At 42.8% G+C, this 17,193-nt stretch overlaps 1 protein-coding gene across 7 annotated transcripts in view; it reads right to left on the bottom strand.

The window, feature by feature from the left end:
- ZMYND11 (zinc finger MYND-type containing 11) overlaps window positions 1–17,193 on the bottom strand; it is a 116,445-nt gene that overhangs the window by 33,072 nt on the left and 66,180 nt on the right. For all 7 annotated transcript variants that reach the window (XM_059839821.1, XM_059839865.1, XM_059839874.1 and 4 more), the window contains exon 3: window positions 9,533–9,692. In XM_059839821.1, the coding sequence (XP_059695804.1) occupies window positions 9,533–9,692 (160 nt within the window). The remainder of the gene's footprint in view (window positions 1–9,532; window positions 9,693–17,193) is intronic.

Below are 17,193 nucleotides of genomic sequence, written 5' to 3'. Positions count from 1 at the left end.
ATGAAGAAATGCTTCTTACATCTACGTTTGCTGCAAATAGCTACTGCCCACTTCATTTATCTGTTTTGTATTTCTCTCACTGTGTAATACTGGAATCCCTGCCCCCACAAAAGGCAACCTGAAACAAGCTTGGACAGGAGCACCAGGGTTGTTAACAGCCCTGAGGAGCTGCAGAAAAGCAACACCAGCATTTAGCTCAGCTCTGAAATGCCTCCCTTTGCTCATCTATCCACTGTTTTTGCAATCCTGTTCAATTTCCAAGTAACTGCTCTCCAGTAAGAGGAGTTTTACAAAGTGTGGCTGATTATCTGTAGAGCTGCACAGATGGAAGCCTTACCCCTTTTTTTTTTTCAGAGTTCAAGTGGATGTGGTATGTGCACACTGGCCTCTATTTTAACAGGCTCTATCTCATTGGGCACAGCAGCCAGTAAGAAATCTCTAACTTATCAGGGGTCTCTGGCAGATGTACTGGTTTCCACTCAGACATCAACATGCACCAAGTAATACCTGGGTGGAACAAGCATTATGTGTTATGGAACATCATTCCCAGTGTGTTTTCAAATGCAGTGGGGATACAGTGTGTGTTTCCCACAAGAGGCCTTAGTCTGCTGTGAGGGCAGTGTTCCTGCTGCCCTTTGGGTCAGTCTTCTCTTTGTGCCACATTGCTGGCTCCATCTATCCTTTAGCAAGCATGAATCCTCCTGTAAACATCCTTTCAGTAGCCTACAGGATCTGCTTTTATCTTTTCATCAGAACAATGATGAAAAGGTTAGGCTTCAAACTGAGGAAGGTGTGATTAATTCCTTGATGGCTCAGAGGACTGACTCCATCTTTGCAGCAGGTAAATGGAGAGTTAGCTGTTTAATAAAGTATTTCCCTTTCATCATTACTGTAAAGGGTCTATATTTGATCAGGACGATTGCCTTCCAATGATAAAAGTTTCTTAGATCATCACATGCTTTACATTTAATGCTAGAGCAATGCTTTGGGGGAAATTCAGCACCAAAATAAGCTTATTTTCTCCCCTGCAGTTTCCCTGCATCCCTGTGTTTACTAGATATATTTCTTCCTGTTTTGCATCTATGTTTTTCCTACTGCTTTTGCTCATCAAAAGTGCTTACCAAATAAACAAGCATCCATCTCTCTTTCAAAGCCAGGAAGGCTTCAGCAGCTAGAATCCCTTTGTGAAAATTGTTTCACTTTATCTTTTCTTTCTTTTTCTGGAAAACTACTACAGCAGGTAGGTACAATGAGTGCTTTTACAGACAGGATAATCTATCCATTCAGATCTGCTGCCTTTATAGATTCTTCCCTTCTCTGACCTGGGTTTTATCTTTAAAATGGATTCCCATAAATTGACCCTAGAAGGTCAATTTAGTAGGGCACTTCATAGGTACTCATTATTTATATTTTACCACAAAGAAATCAAAAATAATTATGAATTCTTATGTCCTCACAACTACTGAAGCATTTTGCTTTATTTCAAGTACATTTATTTGTTTATTTGTTAATTATGGCCAGCAATTAATTGGAATTTCTTGTTTTACATGGTTTTTAAATTCTCTTATTTTAGAAACCCTTTCTATTCTAAAAAAAAACAACACAAAACCATCAGTCAGGGGAGAGATCAAAATCTCCTTCTCCATAGTTCATGTATTTATGAGCTTGTAACAATCCATTTCCATTTTCTTCACTGGTAACTGCTTCCTCTTCTGATGCACTGATGCAGGAGGACTCAGGTTCTGCAGAGAATTCCACATCCTCTCAGAACTCTTCTGGCTTTCTTTCACTGAATTTAATCTAATTAATTACTTGTCAGTTTGTCCTAGAAGTCTGAAGTTTCTGGCAGAAACCACCCAAATCTTCTCTGGATTCTTGCCAGGACAGGCAGATTTTTATCCACCTTCCCACCCTGCAGCCATGTTCTGGACAATTTAGGGTGATAGGTCCCAAAGTACAAGCCAGGCTCTAGCTCCCAATGCTGAAGAATTGAGGTTTTTTTCCAAGAAGTGTAGTAACATGTCAGCAGCCAAACTGACAGCTTAAACTCCTGTCACACTTTTCTGCTCAGCCTATGAGCTGTGCTCCTGAAGTAATGAATAAATCTCAATTTCCTTCCCAAGAATATCATGTTAGGGTAGTAGCAGTGTACATTATTTAAGGTGAGACAATACAAGTATTCTCCTCCAGGATATTAGAAATATAAAATAATTTCAAGTGAAAGTGTTTTTGTCTTTCTTCATGTTCCAAGCCAGTTCAAGGTTAATAGAAACTTTCAAATTATCCCCTCAGAAACTGGATTCACAATGCTGTTAATGTCACAATTTTTGACTTTGGTTGAGCCAAGAGGAGGTTTGTAGGCTATTTTCATTAGGGAGATAAATCAGTGATGGAGTGAGGAATTTATCAGGTGCAATGCCTTTTATGTGCACATTATAGTTTTGTTCCCCTAGAAAGAAGGCAAATCCAGACCAGAAATAAACCCTCTCTTTGCTTGTAGTTCCAAGTCTCCTTTCAAGAACTGTGCACAAAAATTGTCTTCTTCCCTTTTCTTTCTTAAAATACATTTACATTGCTTCTCTGGTCTTATTGTGTAGTTTTTCTTTAGGTTGATGTTTCAGCACACACAGAAACATTATATCTGAACCAACAGCAGAACCTCCTACACAGGTTCCTTAAATCTCTTGTCCATGCCTCCTGTGCTGTAGGTGTGGCTGATATTGTTTCAGCTGTCAGTGGATAGAAAGGCATGGGGACTGCATTTATTGTGAATTAACCATGAATATTAATAAGACCATCAGCTTCAATGAGGTTTCATTCAGTGACCAGCATGACACAATAATAAAAGATTCAAATCAGTTGCCAGAGATACAGAGCATTTTGAACCCACAAAGTTAATAAAAACAACTCTACTGGGTCAGGGTGGGCACAAAAGGGGTAGAAAAAACCCAAGATGCATATTTTCAAAACAAACCCAAGACAGACTGATCTATGACATTATTCTAGTAGCATAATTTAAATCCCAGAATGGAACCTTTCTACAGACTAGTTTGACTAGTCTACTTCAAACTCAAATTCTCATTCTTAGAAACATCCTTTCAATCAGCAAAGAACATTTTGTGAAATCTGTGAACAACATTATCAGTATCTCAACTCCAGAACAGAGAGTGAAAGCCTCAAAGAATACAGCATTACATCAACTGAATTTTTAAAAGTCAAGTTGGCAAAGCTGAGAGAGCCAAGTGAAGATGCTGACAAGGTTGTTTCACCAGTTTAAAAGAAGCAGCATCTCTCTGCAGTCAGATGGAGTCTACTAGTGTCACCTTCAGTAATGTGAAGATCCTGCAAATATTGTGGACTACCTTTCCAGGGAACAGTAAACAAGGATGAGCAGAGGAGAGGAAAGAAATACCCCTGAACAGATGGGAAGAGAAAAACAAGACTGGAAAAGGAACGCAGAATTGCTCACTATTCTTAACCCTTCTAGAGGCAGCAAGTACCACTGGAATTGCTGTGAGGCCATTCTCATGATCTGCATGTTAACAGCCTTAATGCAAAGACAGAAGAGGGTCTTGGCTTTAATGCAGAAAGAATTTCTCTTCCATGAGTTGGGAATTCAGAATTCTAATTCACTTCTCTAAGAAAAATAGTCTATGCTTTGATTTGATGATTTGAATATTTTTGCTTTTCTGAATTTTCACAAATCCACTTATTCTTAGTTTATTAATAAGCAGAATCACATCTGCACTTTGTGACAACAATTTGCAAGACAAATCATTGCATTTAGCACATGAAGGATTGATTTCATGACAGTCTTTTGGAAAATTAAGCTCTGAATGATGGGACCTTAAAGGATGGAAAGACAGACAGAAAAGATTCAAGGAATTTCAGAAGCTCATCATCCTTGAGTGTTCTTGTGTGACCAGGCTGGTATGTGGCCTGACCTCAAAACCCCCTAATACTCTCCCTGATGTGTGGTAAAAAGGGATGGAAGCCAGTTTGAATTTTTTCTCTCATGGGATCAATCATTAACTCTTTGCTTCAGTGAATCCCAAACTGTAAAGAACGCTGGCACTTTCACAATAATTAGGAATCTATCTGGAACATTCCAGCCTGGAAAATTCTCAATTTGTTCAATATGTAAAAAGTATGAACTAATACAGCTTGGGCTGTGTTTGGCTTAGGATCAGTGAATTTACACAGGACTTTACATTAAAGGCAATATGGATGCATAAGGCACACAGAAAATTGTTTTAAACACTGAAGGAGATTTTTCTTCATTTGATGTGACATGTTCTTCCTCTTTGTGCTCCTCAGTTTTAAGAGCTTTCATGATGAAGGCACTGGCTGTCACTATTGCTGTTTCATATTATCCTTCTGCCCCTAACTGAAAAGAATGGGATGCACATTAAAACCATTCCTCAGCCTAGTTATTTAGAACTGGTAGCTATTCGGGCTGGTTTTGGATTGAGGTTTGGTTTTGTCTGTTGTTGTTCAGGGGCTTTTTGTTATTTAAAATGTATTTTATGTACAGAAAAGATTCAAACTCTCACAGTGACAGTTCTTAAGCTTTTTACAATTATCTTCACATTTCTGGAGACTCAAGATGACATAGTCAGTTCAAAAAACAGCTTCTGGCTACCAATACTGACCTAGCATGGAAAAATCAATATAATTACAAAAGCAATTAAGCATGGCAAGCAAGGAATCAAGCCTTTGCTCAATCTAAAGTAATTTAGACTAACACAAACATAACAGCCAAAATTTCTCCTTTCTCATAGACTGATCCTAGTAAAATCAAACCTGTAACACATCAAACCACAAAAATAACTGGGTGTGTGCTAAGGTCACCTAGGTTAACAAAATCACCTTCAAGACTCACAGTGCTGACAATGGGTTACAACAAATGTTACAATGATGGGAATACAGACAGAGGGGAGAGATGGATTATTTATGCAGCCTTTTGACTTGGAAGTGTCTGGAGTTGCTCTGAGCAAGCACTTTCTCAATTTAAAATACCAGAAAAATCCCCAGTAATGAATTAGCACATTGAGAATACATGTGTGTGTTGGGGAAAAACAAGTTGTATCTCTGCTTTCTAAAAGCAGGAAAAAGCAAGGAAACTTCCCCTCCAAACAGTATGCTCTCCACTCGACTCAAATATCTTTAGAGGGAAGAATTGGAAAGGCAATAATTTAGATACAAAGAGGACCAAATACAAAGGAGAATGACTGAACCTCACAGTCAGACTTAACTAGCCAGAAGAATTGCTGCCTCTTTCTATAGGCAATCAATTACATGATCAGAAAACAGAACTCTGTAAAATAATACTCTCTTGAAAATATAATCATCTTTTATGCATTCTTCAGAGAAGAAATAGCTCACAGTGCCTTAAGTAAGTGTGCAGCCTCACTCTTCACATCTCATTAGAGACTTTGGCCACTATGAACCATTTTTAAACCACAGCAGTGTTGTGGGGTATGTTGCAATCAGATGCAAACAGTGAACCCATGTTATGAACATATCTCCTTCTTAGAAGAGCACAATATTGTTTGGCTTCATGAACACAGGAAAATTGAAATTATACATTCATAAAGCCTCTCTCTGGGTCAGAGCAGCTTTATGACTTTAATCATGAGGGGAAGAATTATCACATTAAATGCTCAAAATAGCTCAGTGCACACTGTCTGTAGAAAAATGTAAGTGAACGAGACAAACTAACTCTAAAAACTGCATCTACCCCCCCTCCCATAAAGCCATAGGTACTTAAATTCAATTTCTTTCCTTGGGGTTAGACACAGTACTATGCTACACAGATAGAAGTATATAAAATCATGGCAGAACAGAAAATAGTAATGATTAGGTAAGAAGATTAATTCTTATTTTCTTGAAGAACTACCTTTCCTTTCTATCTTGTCAACTGCATTCAAAACGTAGTTAGCAACACTGATTTACAATTTTTTTTTCTAAACCTGCAAGAAGAGCAAGAAGATTTTTTTTTTATGCTGATAATAAATAGCATGTCCAAATTTCAGAAGTTCTGTGAGAAACAGAAATAAAGCATTTAGAAAAAAAGAAAAAACTAAACTTCCATTACCAGACTTCAGGACTGACACTTCCCTTGCAAGGCAAGAAGCTGAAGAGATTTAGTTCAATTGTATAATAATGCATCAACAAACAGAAAAATGCAAAATTCCTAACAAAAATCCTGTATAAAAATGGAATATAAATACTCCTCTCATTTATTTTGTGCAAATGCATTTATCATCTGCAAGATAAGAAAGCCTGTAAGATGAGAACACATTTTGAAAATGTGCAAAACATCTGGGAACATGGCAAATGAGCAAACAAAATGAATACCTGCACAAGCCCTGGAGGTATAATATTTGCAGCAACGTTCTTGTTTAGGTACCAATCCTTAAATGTCAGTTGGAATACAGTACATTTTGTTACCAACTCCACATTTTAAATTTAGTAACTTACATAAAAATATTTCTCCCACATGTATCTGACAGAATAATTTTACACTCTTAAATCTGACCATTCTTCTTTTTTTTTCCAGTTTTTCTGAACATTAATTTTCATGAGCCATTCCTTTTGGAACAACCTCCTGATGCCCTCAAACTGTTTTGTCTTTGCACCTCAGCTTGTCTTTTGTATATTACTAAATATGTGAGGTTTTGCTAAATTTTTTTACCATAACTTCAACATACTGCTTAGAACAATGAGAGCAAAGCAGTGTAATTTTTCTGAAGGCTAAGAGTAACCCTATCAGAGATCATGTCCTTATGCATAGATCTATCACTATTGGATAGGGCAGATGTTTAGGCAAACCCCTAAACAAGCACCACAGATTATTAAATGGATCTTTTTTAAGTAGAGCTGTGTTTTCATAATCTCTGTACTTTCAATTATTGTCACTATTTAGCCATCAGTCTGTAGTCACCATCACAAGCAGTACTTCCAGGTCATGTGGCATCCTCTTGTCAGGCACCTCTTACAGTAACAGACAAAGGTGCTCAGCAGTTTAGTGGCCAAGGCCAGGAATCTTTTCACATGCTAAAATTTAGATCCAAAACTTCAAAAGTGTAAAAAATCACCAAGCAAATAGTCAAATAAAAAGTAGGGGGAGGGATGATAAGAATGTGTCCTTTTGCTATCTCCTTGGAGCAGCCTGTGTTTGCTGCCTTCCACTGTGGTGCCAGGAAAGAAGCCAAAATCCAAAAGCATTCCTGCACTGGTGTCAGTGGGTGGTTGATTGGTTTTTAAGTCTTCTCTTTCCTGTTTTGAGCTTTCCAAGTTCCAGTTATACCAGTCAAACCAAATTGGACAATTAGGTCAAGGGTCTGTAAGTGCTAAAGTTTGAGCCTGAAATCCGTATTTTAACAGTAATACCCTGCTCCAAAGAGTTCCATCTCCTCCAAGTGCACCTCCATAAAGAATTCTGTGTATTTGTCCTCACTGAAATGTAACTCCAGTTCATGGTCCAACAGTCATTAGTACCAGACTTGAGCAGGGCTGAATTACAAAGAACTACAAACTGCCTCTTGATCAAGTGCAGACAAAGCATCTGTAAAACCACCCCTGTGCCCAAAGCAGAGAACATACCAAACTTGATGGTTTGCACCAATTGTGGGAGAATGGAAAATACTTGATCTGATGGCGAGTGATGACAATGACACTTTGTTACTCATTAAAACTTTCTGAATAAAAGAACAAAGAGAATGACTTTATACCAAGTCAATGTGTTTTGCTTCATCTGTCTGCAGCATTTTGATTCAATATTAGGAACAAAAAGTTTGGGTTTGGGTACGATTGAAACATGGCCTGGATCAGAAGCTGATTTTTATTTCTGCAGAAAACTGTTAAGTCAAGTGTGGTGTTCTGAACTACTGAGACAGCCACCACACATATGGTCACAGCCCAAAGTATCAGTGCTTAGCAGTAATACTGAAAGTGCAGTCTGCATCTAACTAAAGGGTTATTCATTAGGTGACTTGAACAGCATCTTCAGTCAGAGATGTTTTTTGCACAGACATAAAATAATTGTGCAATTCTAATGACTCACTGGGAATTTACAGGATATAAATTCTTTCAAGTTTTCTTAAACAAATGTTGCTAATAAGCAGGAGGAACATTATTTGAATGATTATATAAGGAATGGCTATTGAGAGGCATTTTGATAATTTTTTTGTTTTTTTCCTTTCTCTTAGCAATAGAGGAAACAAACATACAGCATAATTGAGTTAATCACAGACCTCAGGCTTTATGCCTTGTTGAGCCTACATAGTTAATACCACTTCTAAACAGATAAAACTCATGTAAGAAATACCTAAAAGAGCTAAGCTGGAGTTTTGAAATGTTTCCAGGGAGAACAGTAACATACCCTTTAAAGGTTCCCTTGAGGGCTTCTAATGAAATTAGAATGAAAATCTTAACAGTGACATCATGTACATTAAATACAATGCATTGAAATCAAGGTATTTCAATACTTTCAATTTGTGTGAGATAATTTTGATGATAATGTTTTCTTTTATGGATATTGCTTGTTTCCACAAAAGCAAGACATTGTTTCACTTTCAGGATCTTACTGATAACTGCAATATTGCAATGAGCATTTTGGTGTTTTTTAGAGTTTTTCTGGGTTTCCTCAAAATTAATGTATTAGCTATGTCTGAGACAATGCTGACCCTGTTATCAGTATTTAATGCAATTTATATTCCAGAGCAATAGTTCCTAGTTCAGGTATTTTAAAGCTTTGCAAAACTCTTTTTAGTTAGGAAAATATTGTCTTGTAAATAAAGAGATGGGGCTTCTGAACAAAGCAAAACAATTGTTCAAGCTTTTTCCTGGTCTGACTATCCTCACTTTGTGAGTTGGCTCCACCTCAGCTATGGAGGGATTTCAAAAACATGGTTTTTTCCTCTTCATGTAACTTTCAACCTATTTAAATGGATTTTAATATTTATGTTAGACATCCAGTGGAACAGTATTTGGATGCCTGTAGCTGATGTGCTAAGAAAATTCTTTCTAATTGAATGCACTGGTGCTCACAAATATCAGTAAAACACATCTTTTCATGTATGTTTGCATATAATTTTATAATTTCATGTTGCACTTCTGAAAGGGAGTTCTTTGTTCTTCAGATTCAGATTAAAGCAAGATTAAAAAGTTTGTGACTTTTTTTTTTTTTAAATACACCATCTTTGGGATTTGAGAATGTCTGAGGATTTCAAGTAATACCAATAATATTTATTGTCTTCCTGTACAACTGTAGAAGAGAATGCAACATAAAAGTGAGGCATAACCCAGCAAAGGACTTTGCCAGTTTTTCACAGCAGAAAACTCAGAGTTCAAGAGAAAAGAGCTTCTATGGAATAGAAAAGGTTAAAAAAATTTAAGAGTGCATTACTTCCCTGTTCACAAGCATCAACACAGAACCTATAAATAGATTTTGAAATATAAATTAAAACAAGCTTCATGCTAAGATATCAGAAATCGTGATTTATTTTCTCAAAGACTTTATACTCACAATCTCATCTCCTGGCAACCAATATCCTTCTTGTTCAATACCAGCTTTTGACCCTTTACACCCCACGGTCAGGGTTTCCACAATGAGACCATCCTTGACTGCCAAACTCAGCTGACGTGTGGTTTCTTTTGGATGCATACCATGGACTCGAGACATGTACCTGCATACAAAGCAAAAAAGTCTCTTAGTGTTAGTTTTAAATTATAAAATGTGTCAGCAAAATATATACATTTTCAAATGAGTTAAAACAATACACATTCTAAGTTTTAGATTGTTTTTAAACAGCCAAAATTTATATCTCTTCACCCTTTCCTTCAAATCAGCTTCTTTCCTCTTGCAGCTTTCATGTACACATTTAGACAAGTAGTAGCACAGGAAACTCCTACCAAAATGTCTTGGTTTGGATAAGACAGGTGCCTGCTAAAGAAGGCAGGAGCTTCCCCTGAAATGGAGAATGCAAACCCTCCCCACCCCTCCAAATTGCTATGAATTTTAAATTAAGGGGCTCTCAGGCAAAAAAATACGGGAGCAGGAAATAACAGTTCTTTAATAGGGAAGGGGGGGAAAAACCATAAAATGATAAAATAAAAGCAATGCAGTACACTAAAATGACAGAGTCAGAACTCAACCTGACACCCTGTTGGTCAGGGTGCTGGCAGCAGTCCAGTTGGAAAAGTGGCTGCAGTCCTCCTGAGGTGTCAGGTGTGGTTCTGTTGGAGCAGGGGGTCCTGTAGAAAAAGGGTGATTCTTCCTCCGCAGATCCGTGGAAGAAGAAGCAGCTGCTGTTCCTCTGGTGAATCCAGTGGAGAAGCTGTGCTGGTGTGTCAGAATCTCCTGATTATATCTGGATAGCAATGCTCGGCTCCTCCCTCTGGGCGGAGCATCTCACAATGGGATGTTACAGTTCTTATCAGCCATGCAGTGACATTCAATAGCCTCTTATCACGGGATGCCCCCTGCTGAGGGAGGAGTGATTGTGATCTCGCAGGGAGAGAGATAAGGGGAAATTGCCCACTTAACACCTAGACAACTGCCATACAGATGGTAATAGAATACATCCTGCCTTGCAATCCAGAACATAATCCACCCCTTATTCTATTTCCATCTGCATCACAATGAATCCTTACACACAGTTCTCACTTAAGACTAGGTTTCCCTGTGGTACACAACGGCTTTCTCCATCTTTCTGCATTACCCACCAAGTGTAACCAGGTCCTTGAGCAAAAACAATTCCACGGATGGGTTTGTCTTTGCCTGAGGTGGGAGTAATCCAAACAGTCTTTCCTAAAATACCTTTCATGTGTACAACAGGGACTTTATCTCCATCTACAGTGTGCAGGGGTTCAGACTGGGCAGGACCAGCTCGATTGATAGACCCTCTGGTGTTGACCATCCAGGTGGCCTTTGCTAAGTTCATCTCCCAATTTCTAAAAGTCCCCCCACCAAGTGCCTTCAGGGTAGTCTTGAGTAGTCCATTGCACCGTTCAACTTTCCCGGCAGCTGGTGCATGGTAGGGGATATGGTATATCCATTCAATACCATGTTCCCTGGCCCAGGTGTTGATAAGGCCGTTCTTGAAATGGGTCCCATTGTCCGACTCAATTCTCTCAGGGGTTCCATGTCTCCACAGCACTTGCTTTTCCAGGCCCAGGATGGTGTTCCGGGCAGTGGCGTGAGGCACAGGGTGGGTCTCCAACCATCCCGTGGTGGCTTCCACCATGGTCAGCACGTAGCGCTTGCCTTGGCGTGTCTGGGGCAGTGTGATGTAGTCGATCTGCCAGGCCTCCCCATACTTGTACTTGGACCACCGCCCACCATACCACAGGGGCTTCACTCTCTTGGCGTGCTTGATGGCAGCACACGTTTCACAGTCATGGATAACCTGAGAAATACTGTCTTTGGTTAAATCTACTCCTCGGTCTCGTGCCCACCTATAGGTGGCATCTCTACCTTGATGACCTGAGGCATCGTGGGCCCATCGAGCTAGGAACAACTCCCCCTTATGTTGCCAATCTAAGTCTATCTTCGACACCTCTATTTTTGCTGCCTGATCTACCTGTTCGTTGTTTCGATGTTCCTCATTAGCCCGGCTCTTGGGGATGTGGGCATCTACGTGGCGGACTTTCACAGGTAGGTTCTCCAACCGAGCGGCAATTTCTTTCCATTCCTCAGCAGCCCAGATTGGTTTTCCCTTACGCTGCCAGTTGGCCTTTTTCCACCTTTCCAGCCAGCCCCACAGAGCATTGGCTATCATCCACGAATCAGTATAAAGATAGAGCCTTGGCCATTTCTCTCTCTCAGCAATGTCCAGGGCTAGCTGAACAGCTTTGAGTTCAGCAAGTTGACTTGATCCACCTTCTCCTTCGATAGCCTGAGCAACCTGTCGTGTGGGACTCCATACGGCTGCTTTCCACTTCCGGTTCAACCCTACGATGCGACAGGAACCGTCAGTGAAAAGAGCGTAGCGTGTTTCCTCTGCTGGGAGTTGGTTGTATGGTGGAGCTTCTTCGGCACGTGTTACTTGCTCTTGTTCCTCTTCATCAGAAAGACCAAAATCTTCACCTTCCGGCCAGTTTGTAATTATCTCTAAAATCCCAGGGCGATTCAGGTTTCCAATACGGGTGCGCTGTGTGATGAGGGCAATCCATTTACTCCATGTAGCATCAGTGGCATGGTGGGTGGTGGGAGCCTTTCCTTTGAACATCCACCCCAGCACCGGTAGTCGGGGTGCCAGGAGGAGTTGTGCTTCCGTGCCAATCACCTCTGAGGCAGCTTGAACTCCTTCGTAGGCAGCCAAGATTTCCTTTTCTGTGGGAGTGTAATTGGCTTCGGACCCTCTGAAGCTTCGACTCCAGAATCCCAGTGGTCGGCCTCGAGTCTCCCCAGGCACCTTCTGCCAAAGGCTCCAGGACAAACCATGGTTCCCGGCTGCAGAGTAGAGTACGTTCTTTACCTCTGGTCCCATCCTGACTGGGCCAAGGGCAACAGCATGAGCAATTTCTTGCTTAATCTGGGCAAAAGCTTGTTGCTGCTCAGGGCCCCAGTGGAACTCGTTCTTCTTGCGGGTGACCAGGTAAAGAGGGCTCACGATCTGACTGTACTCGGGAATGTGCATCCTCCAAAAGCCTATGGCACCCAGGAAAGCTTGTGTTTCCTTCTTGCTAGTTGGTGGAGACATCGCGGTGATCTTGTTGATGACCTCAATGGGAATCTGACGCCGTCCATCTTGCCACTTTACTCCCAGGAACTGGATCTCTCGAGCAGGTCCCTTGACTTTGTTCTTCTTGATGGCGCAACCGGCTTCTAGCAGAATCTGGATGATTTTCTTTCCTTTCTCAAATACTTCCACTGCCGTGTTCCCCCACACAATGATGTCATCGATGTATTGCAGATGTTCTGGGGCCTCACCCTTTTCCAGTGCAGTCTGGATCAGTCCATGGCAGATGGTGGGGCTGTGCTTCCACCCCTGGGGCAGTCGGTTCCAGGTGTACTGCACGCCCCTCCAGGTGAAAGCAAACTGAGGCCTGCACTCTGCTGCCAGAGGAATGGAGAAAAACGCGTTAGCAATGTCAATGGTGGCATACCACTTTGCTGCCTTGGACTCCAGCTCGTACTGGAGTTCCAGCATGTCTGGCACAGCAGCGCTCAGTGGTGGAGTCACTTCATTCAAGCCACGATAGCCCACAGTCAATCTCCATTCTTTGTTAGACTTGCGCACAGGCCAGATGGGACTGTTAAAGGGTGAGTGAGTCTTGCTGACCACCCCTTGGCTCTCCAGCTCACGGATCATTTTGTGGATGGGGATCACGGCGTCTCGATTCGTCCGATACTGCCGGCGGTGCACCGTCGAGGTGGCGATTGGCACTCGTTGCTCTTCCACATTCAAGAGTCCTACTGCGGATGGGTTTTCTGACAGTCCGGGCAAGGTGTTCAACTGCTTAATGTTCTCTGCCTCTACAGCAGCTATGCCAAAAGCCCATCTGAGTCCTTTTGGGTCTTTGTAATAGCCATTCCGGAGGAAGTCTATGCCTAGAATACATGGGGCCTCTGGGCCAGTCACAATAGGATGTTTCTTCCAGTCTTTCCCAGTCAGGCTCATCTCAGCTTCCAAAAGGGTCAATTGCTGTGATCCCCCCGTCACCCCGGCAATGGAAACAGGTTCGGCCCCCACATGTCCCGATGGTATCAGGGTACACTGTGCACCAGTATCCACTAAAGCATCGTACCTTTGTGGTTCTGATGTGCCAGGCCATCGGATCCACACCGTCCAGAAAATCCGATTTTCCCGTGCCTCTCCCTGGCTAGAGGCAGGGCCCCCCTAACCCTGGTTATTATTTCTTCCCTGGGCATACATGGTAGAGGTACCCTCAAGGGGATCTGACGGATCATACTCAGCAGCTCGGTCATGGGAGGTTGAGGCTACCTTCACTTTACTGGAGTTCTCTCGGTTAGTGTTTCCCTCCTTGAGTTGACGCACCCTTGCTGCCAGGACTGAAGTGGGTTTTCCATCCCACTTTCCCATGTCTTCCCCATGGTCCCTCAGAAAGAACCACAAGTCAGCCCGTGGGGTGTACCCTCTCTCTCTAGGTGGAAAATGTTGGGCTCTAACTCTGGGGCCTGTGACTCGCACTGGTGCAATATGGGAATTGTTCCTTCTCACCGCCTCCCTCATCTCCCTCATCTCCTCTCTGAGTTCTTGGACCACGGCAGAGACATGAGCTTGCATGGGGCCATTGATCATACTTTCATAATTTCTAAGTTTGTTTGCCACAGAACCCACTGTCTCTCGGTTGGTATCAGCATTGATCGTTGCAATGAAAGTGGTGTATTGAGATGGCCCCAGATTTGCCAGACTCCACAGCATCTGCCCTGTGCACCTGACCTGGTCGGGGTCATTATCATGCTGTCCATCTCTCCCAAAGAGTACCTCCAATACTGCCACTTCCCTCAGCTGTTGGATCCCTTCCTCAAGAGTCTTCCAGCGCATTCTGTGGTGCTGCTCCTGCATTCTTTCCCTGTGGACAAATCTCTCTCTGACACTTGTTAAAAGCCGCTCCCAGAGGGAAAGGGACCCTGGCTCCCTTACAAAAATCTGATTGATACCGGAGTCCTGAGTTAAGGGTCCCAGATTCCTTGCCTCACCACCATCCAGTTGCACACCTGTACCCATAAGGTCCCAGACCCGAAGTAGCCAGGTTGTATAAGCCTCACGTCCCCGTCGTACAATGTCTTTGTGTAGATTACGGAGACTTTCGTAAGTCAGGGACTCGGTGATGATTGCAACCTCTGGCTCCCCTGTGGGTTGTGAGGGCCCTCCCCTATCTGGGTGCTCTGCTTTTGTTTTAGATCTCCTTGTTTCTACAGGGGCAACTGCTGCTGGCTGTGACTGCCTCTGCAGTTCAGCTGGAACCTGGACAGTAGTAACATCTGTGGGTTCTGCTGCTGCACTATTAGATTCTCTCTCTTCAAAGCAGGGGGAGGGCTCTGCACCAGCTGGGGAAGTGTACTCCTTCAGGGTCTGGCCTATCTCACGCATCTCCTTCACCAGACCCCCCACCCAATCTGGGTAGTTCACATCTGGCACGGGCTGTGGGGTAGGAGTAGGCTCTGGGGCAACAGCATCCCTGGACTCTGGTGGCGTGTTAGGTTCTGATGCAGGTGTCAGGGTAGTTATCCAGGTTAGTCTCTCTCTCTCTCTAAATGCTAAATAGAACAGGCCTATCAGCAACACCAGCCACTGTATGATATCATTAATGTTTAGATTGGATCTGAACCCTTCAAAAACTGGTGGGGTGGACCCAAAGAGGTGATTAAAGGGTTGGGAGAAAATTTCCCCTGGTGTAATTTCCTTACAGCAGGTGCCATTATTAAAGTAACCCCAAAAACACATAGTTAAGGTGTGATAGCTGTGAATCCATGTGCCTGCCTTCCAGAGGAAGTTAAAAATCCATGAATTCCTCACCTTATTCACCCATAAAACAAACCGGATAATAGCCACAGTAGCCTTGGTTATAGGACCCATGTTAAGATAAGGGCCTACAAATGGGAGAAATACAGCCATGATCACGTGCCACCCAAACCAGGGTAAACTGGACCACATGGTGTCACTTGATGAGGTTTGTATAGCCACACAAAAATTAGATTACTCAAGAACTGTTATTCCCTTTTTGTTTATTTGCCCTCGAGCCCCACGTTGGGCGCCAAAAATCTGTCTTGGTTTGGATAAGACAGGTGCCTGCTAAAGAAGGCAGGAGCTTCCCCTGAAATGGAGAATGCAAACCCTCCCCACCCCTCCAAATTGCTATGAATTTTAAATTAAGGGGCTCTCAGGCAAAAAAATACGGGAGCAGGAAATAACAGTTCTTTAATAGGGAAGGGGGGGAAAAACCATAAAATGATAAAATAAAAGCAATGCAGTACACTAAAATGACAGAGTCAGAACTCAACCTGACACCCTGTTGGTCAGGGTGCTGGCAGCAGTCCAGTTGGAAAAGTGGCTGCAGTCCTCCTGAGGTGTCAGGTGTGGTTCTGTTGGAGCAGGGGGTCCTGTAGAAAAAGGGTGATTCTTCCTCCGCAGATCCGTGGAAGAAGAAGCAGCTGCTGTTCCTCTGGTGAATCCAGTGGAGAAGCTGTGCTGGTGTGTCAGAATCTCCTGATTATATCTGGATAGCAATGCTCGGCTCCTCCCTCTGGGCGGAGCATCTCACAATGGGATGTTACAGTTCTTATCAGCCATGCAGTGACATTCAATAGCCTCTTATCACGGGATGCCCCCTGCTGAGGGAGGAGTGATTGTGATCTCGCAGGGAGAGAGATAAGGGGAAATTGCCCACTTAACACCTAGACAACTGCCATACAGATGGTAATAGAATACATCCTGCCTTGCAATCCAGAACATAATCCACCCCTTATTCTATTTCCATCTGCATCACAATGAATCCTTACACACAGTTCTCACTTAAGACTAGGTTTCCCTGTGGTACACAACGGCTTTCTCCATCTTTCTGCATTACCCACCAAGTGTAACCAGGTCCTTGAGCAAAAACAATTCCACGGATGGGTTTGTCTTTGCCTGAGGTGGGAGTAATCCAAACAGTCTTTCCTAAAATACCTTTCATGTGTACAACAGGGACTTTATCTCCATCTACAGTGTGCAGGGGTTCAGACTGGGCAGGACCAGCTCGATTGATAGACCCTCTGGTGTTGACCATCCAGGTGGCCTTTGCTAAGTTCATCTCCCAATTTCTAAAAGTCCCCCCACCAAGTGCCTTCAGGGTAGTCTTGAGTAGTCCATTGCACCGTTCAACTTTCCCGGCAGCTGGTGCATGGTAGGGGATATGGTATATCCATTCAATACCATGTTCCCTGGCCCAGGTGTTGATAAGGCCGTTCTTGAAATGGGTCCCATTGTCCGACTCAATTCTCTCAGGGGTTCCATGTCTCCACAGCACTTGCTTTTCCAGGCCCAGGATGGTGTTCCGGGCAGTGGCGTGAGGCACAGGGTGGGTCTCCAACCATCCCGTGGTGGCTTCCACCATGGTCAGCACGTAGCGCTTGCCTTGGCGTGTCTGGGGCAGTGTGATGTAGTCGATCTGCCAGGCCTCCCCATACTTGTACTTGGACCACCGCCCACCATACCACAGGGGCTTCACTCTCTTGGC

This window comes from Haemorhous mexicanus, chromosome 1 (assembly GCF_027477595.1).
Source record: "Haemorhous mexicanus isolate bHaeMex1 chromosome 1, bHaeMex1.pri, whole genome shotgun sequence".
NCBI lineage: Eukaryota > Metazoa > Chordata > Aves > Passeriformes > Fringillidae > Haemorhous > Haemorhous mexicanus.
This window is presented reverse-complemented; position numbering and strand designations above follow the sequence as displayed.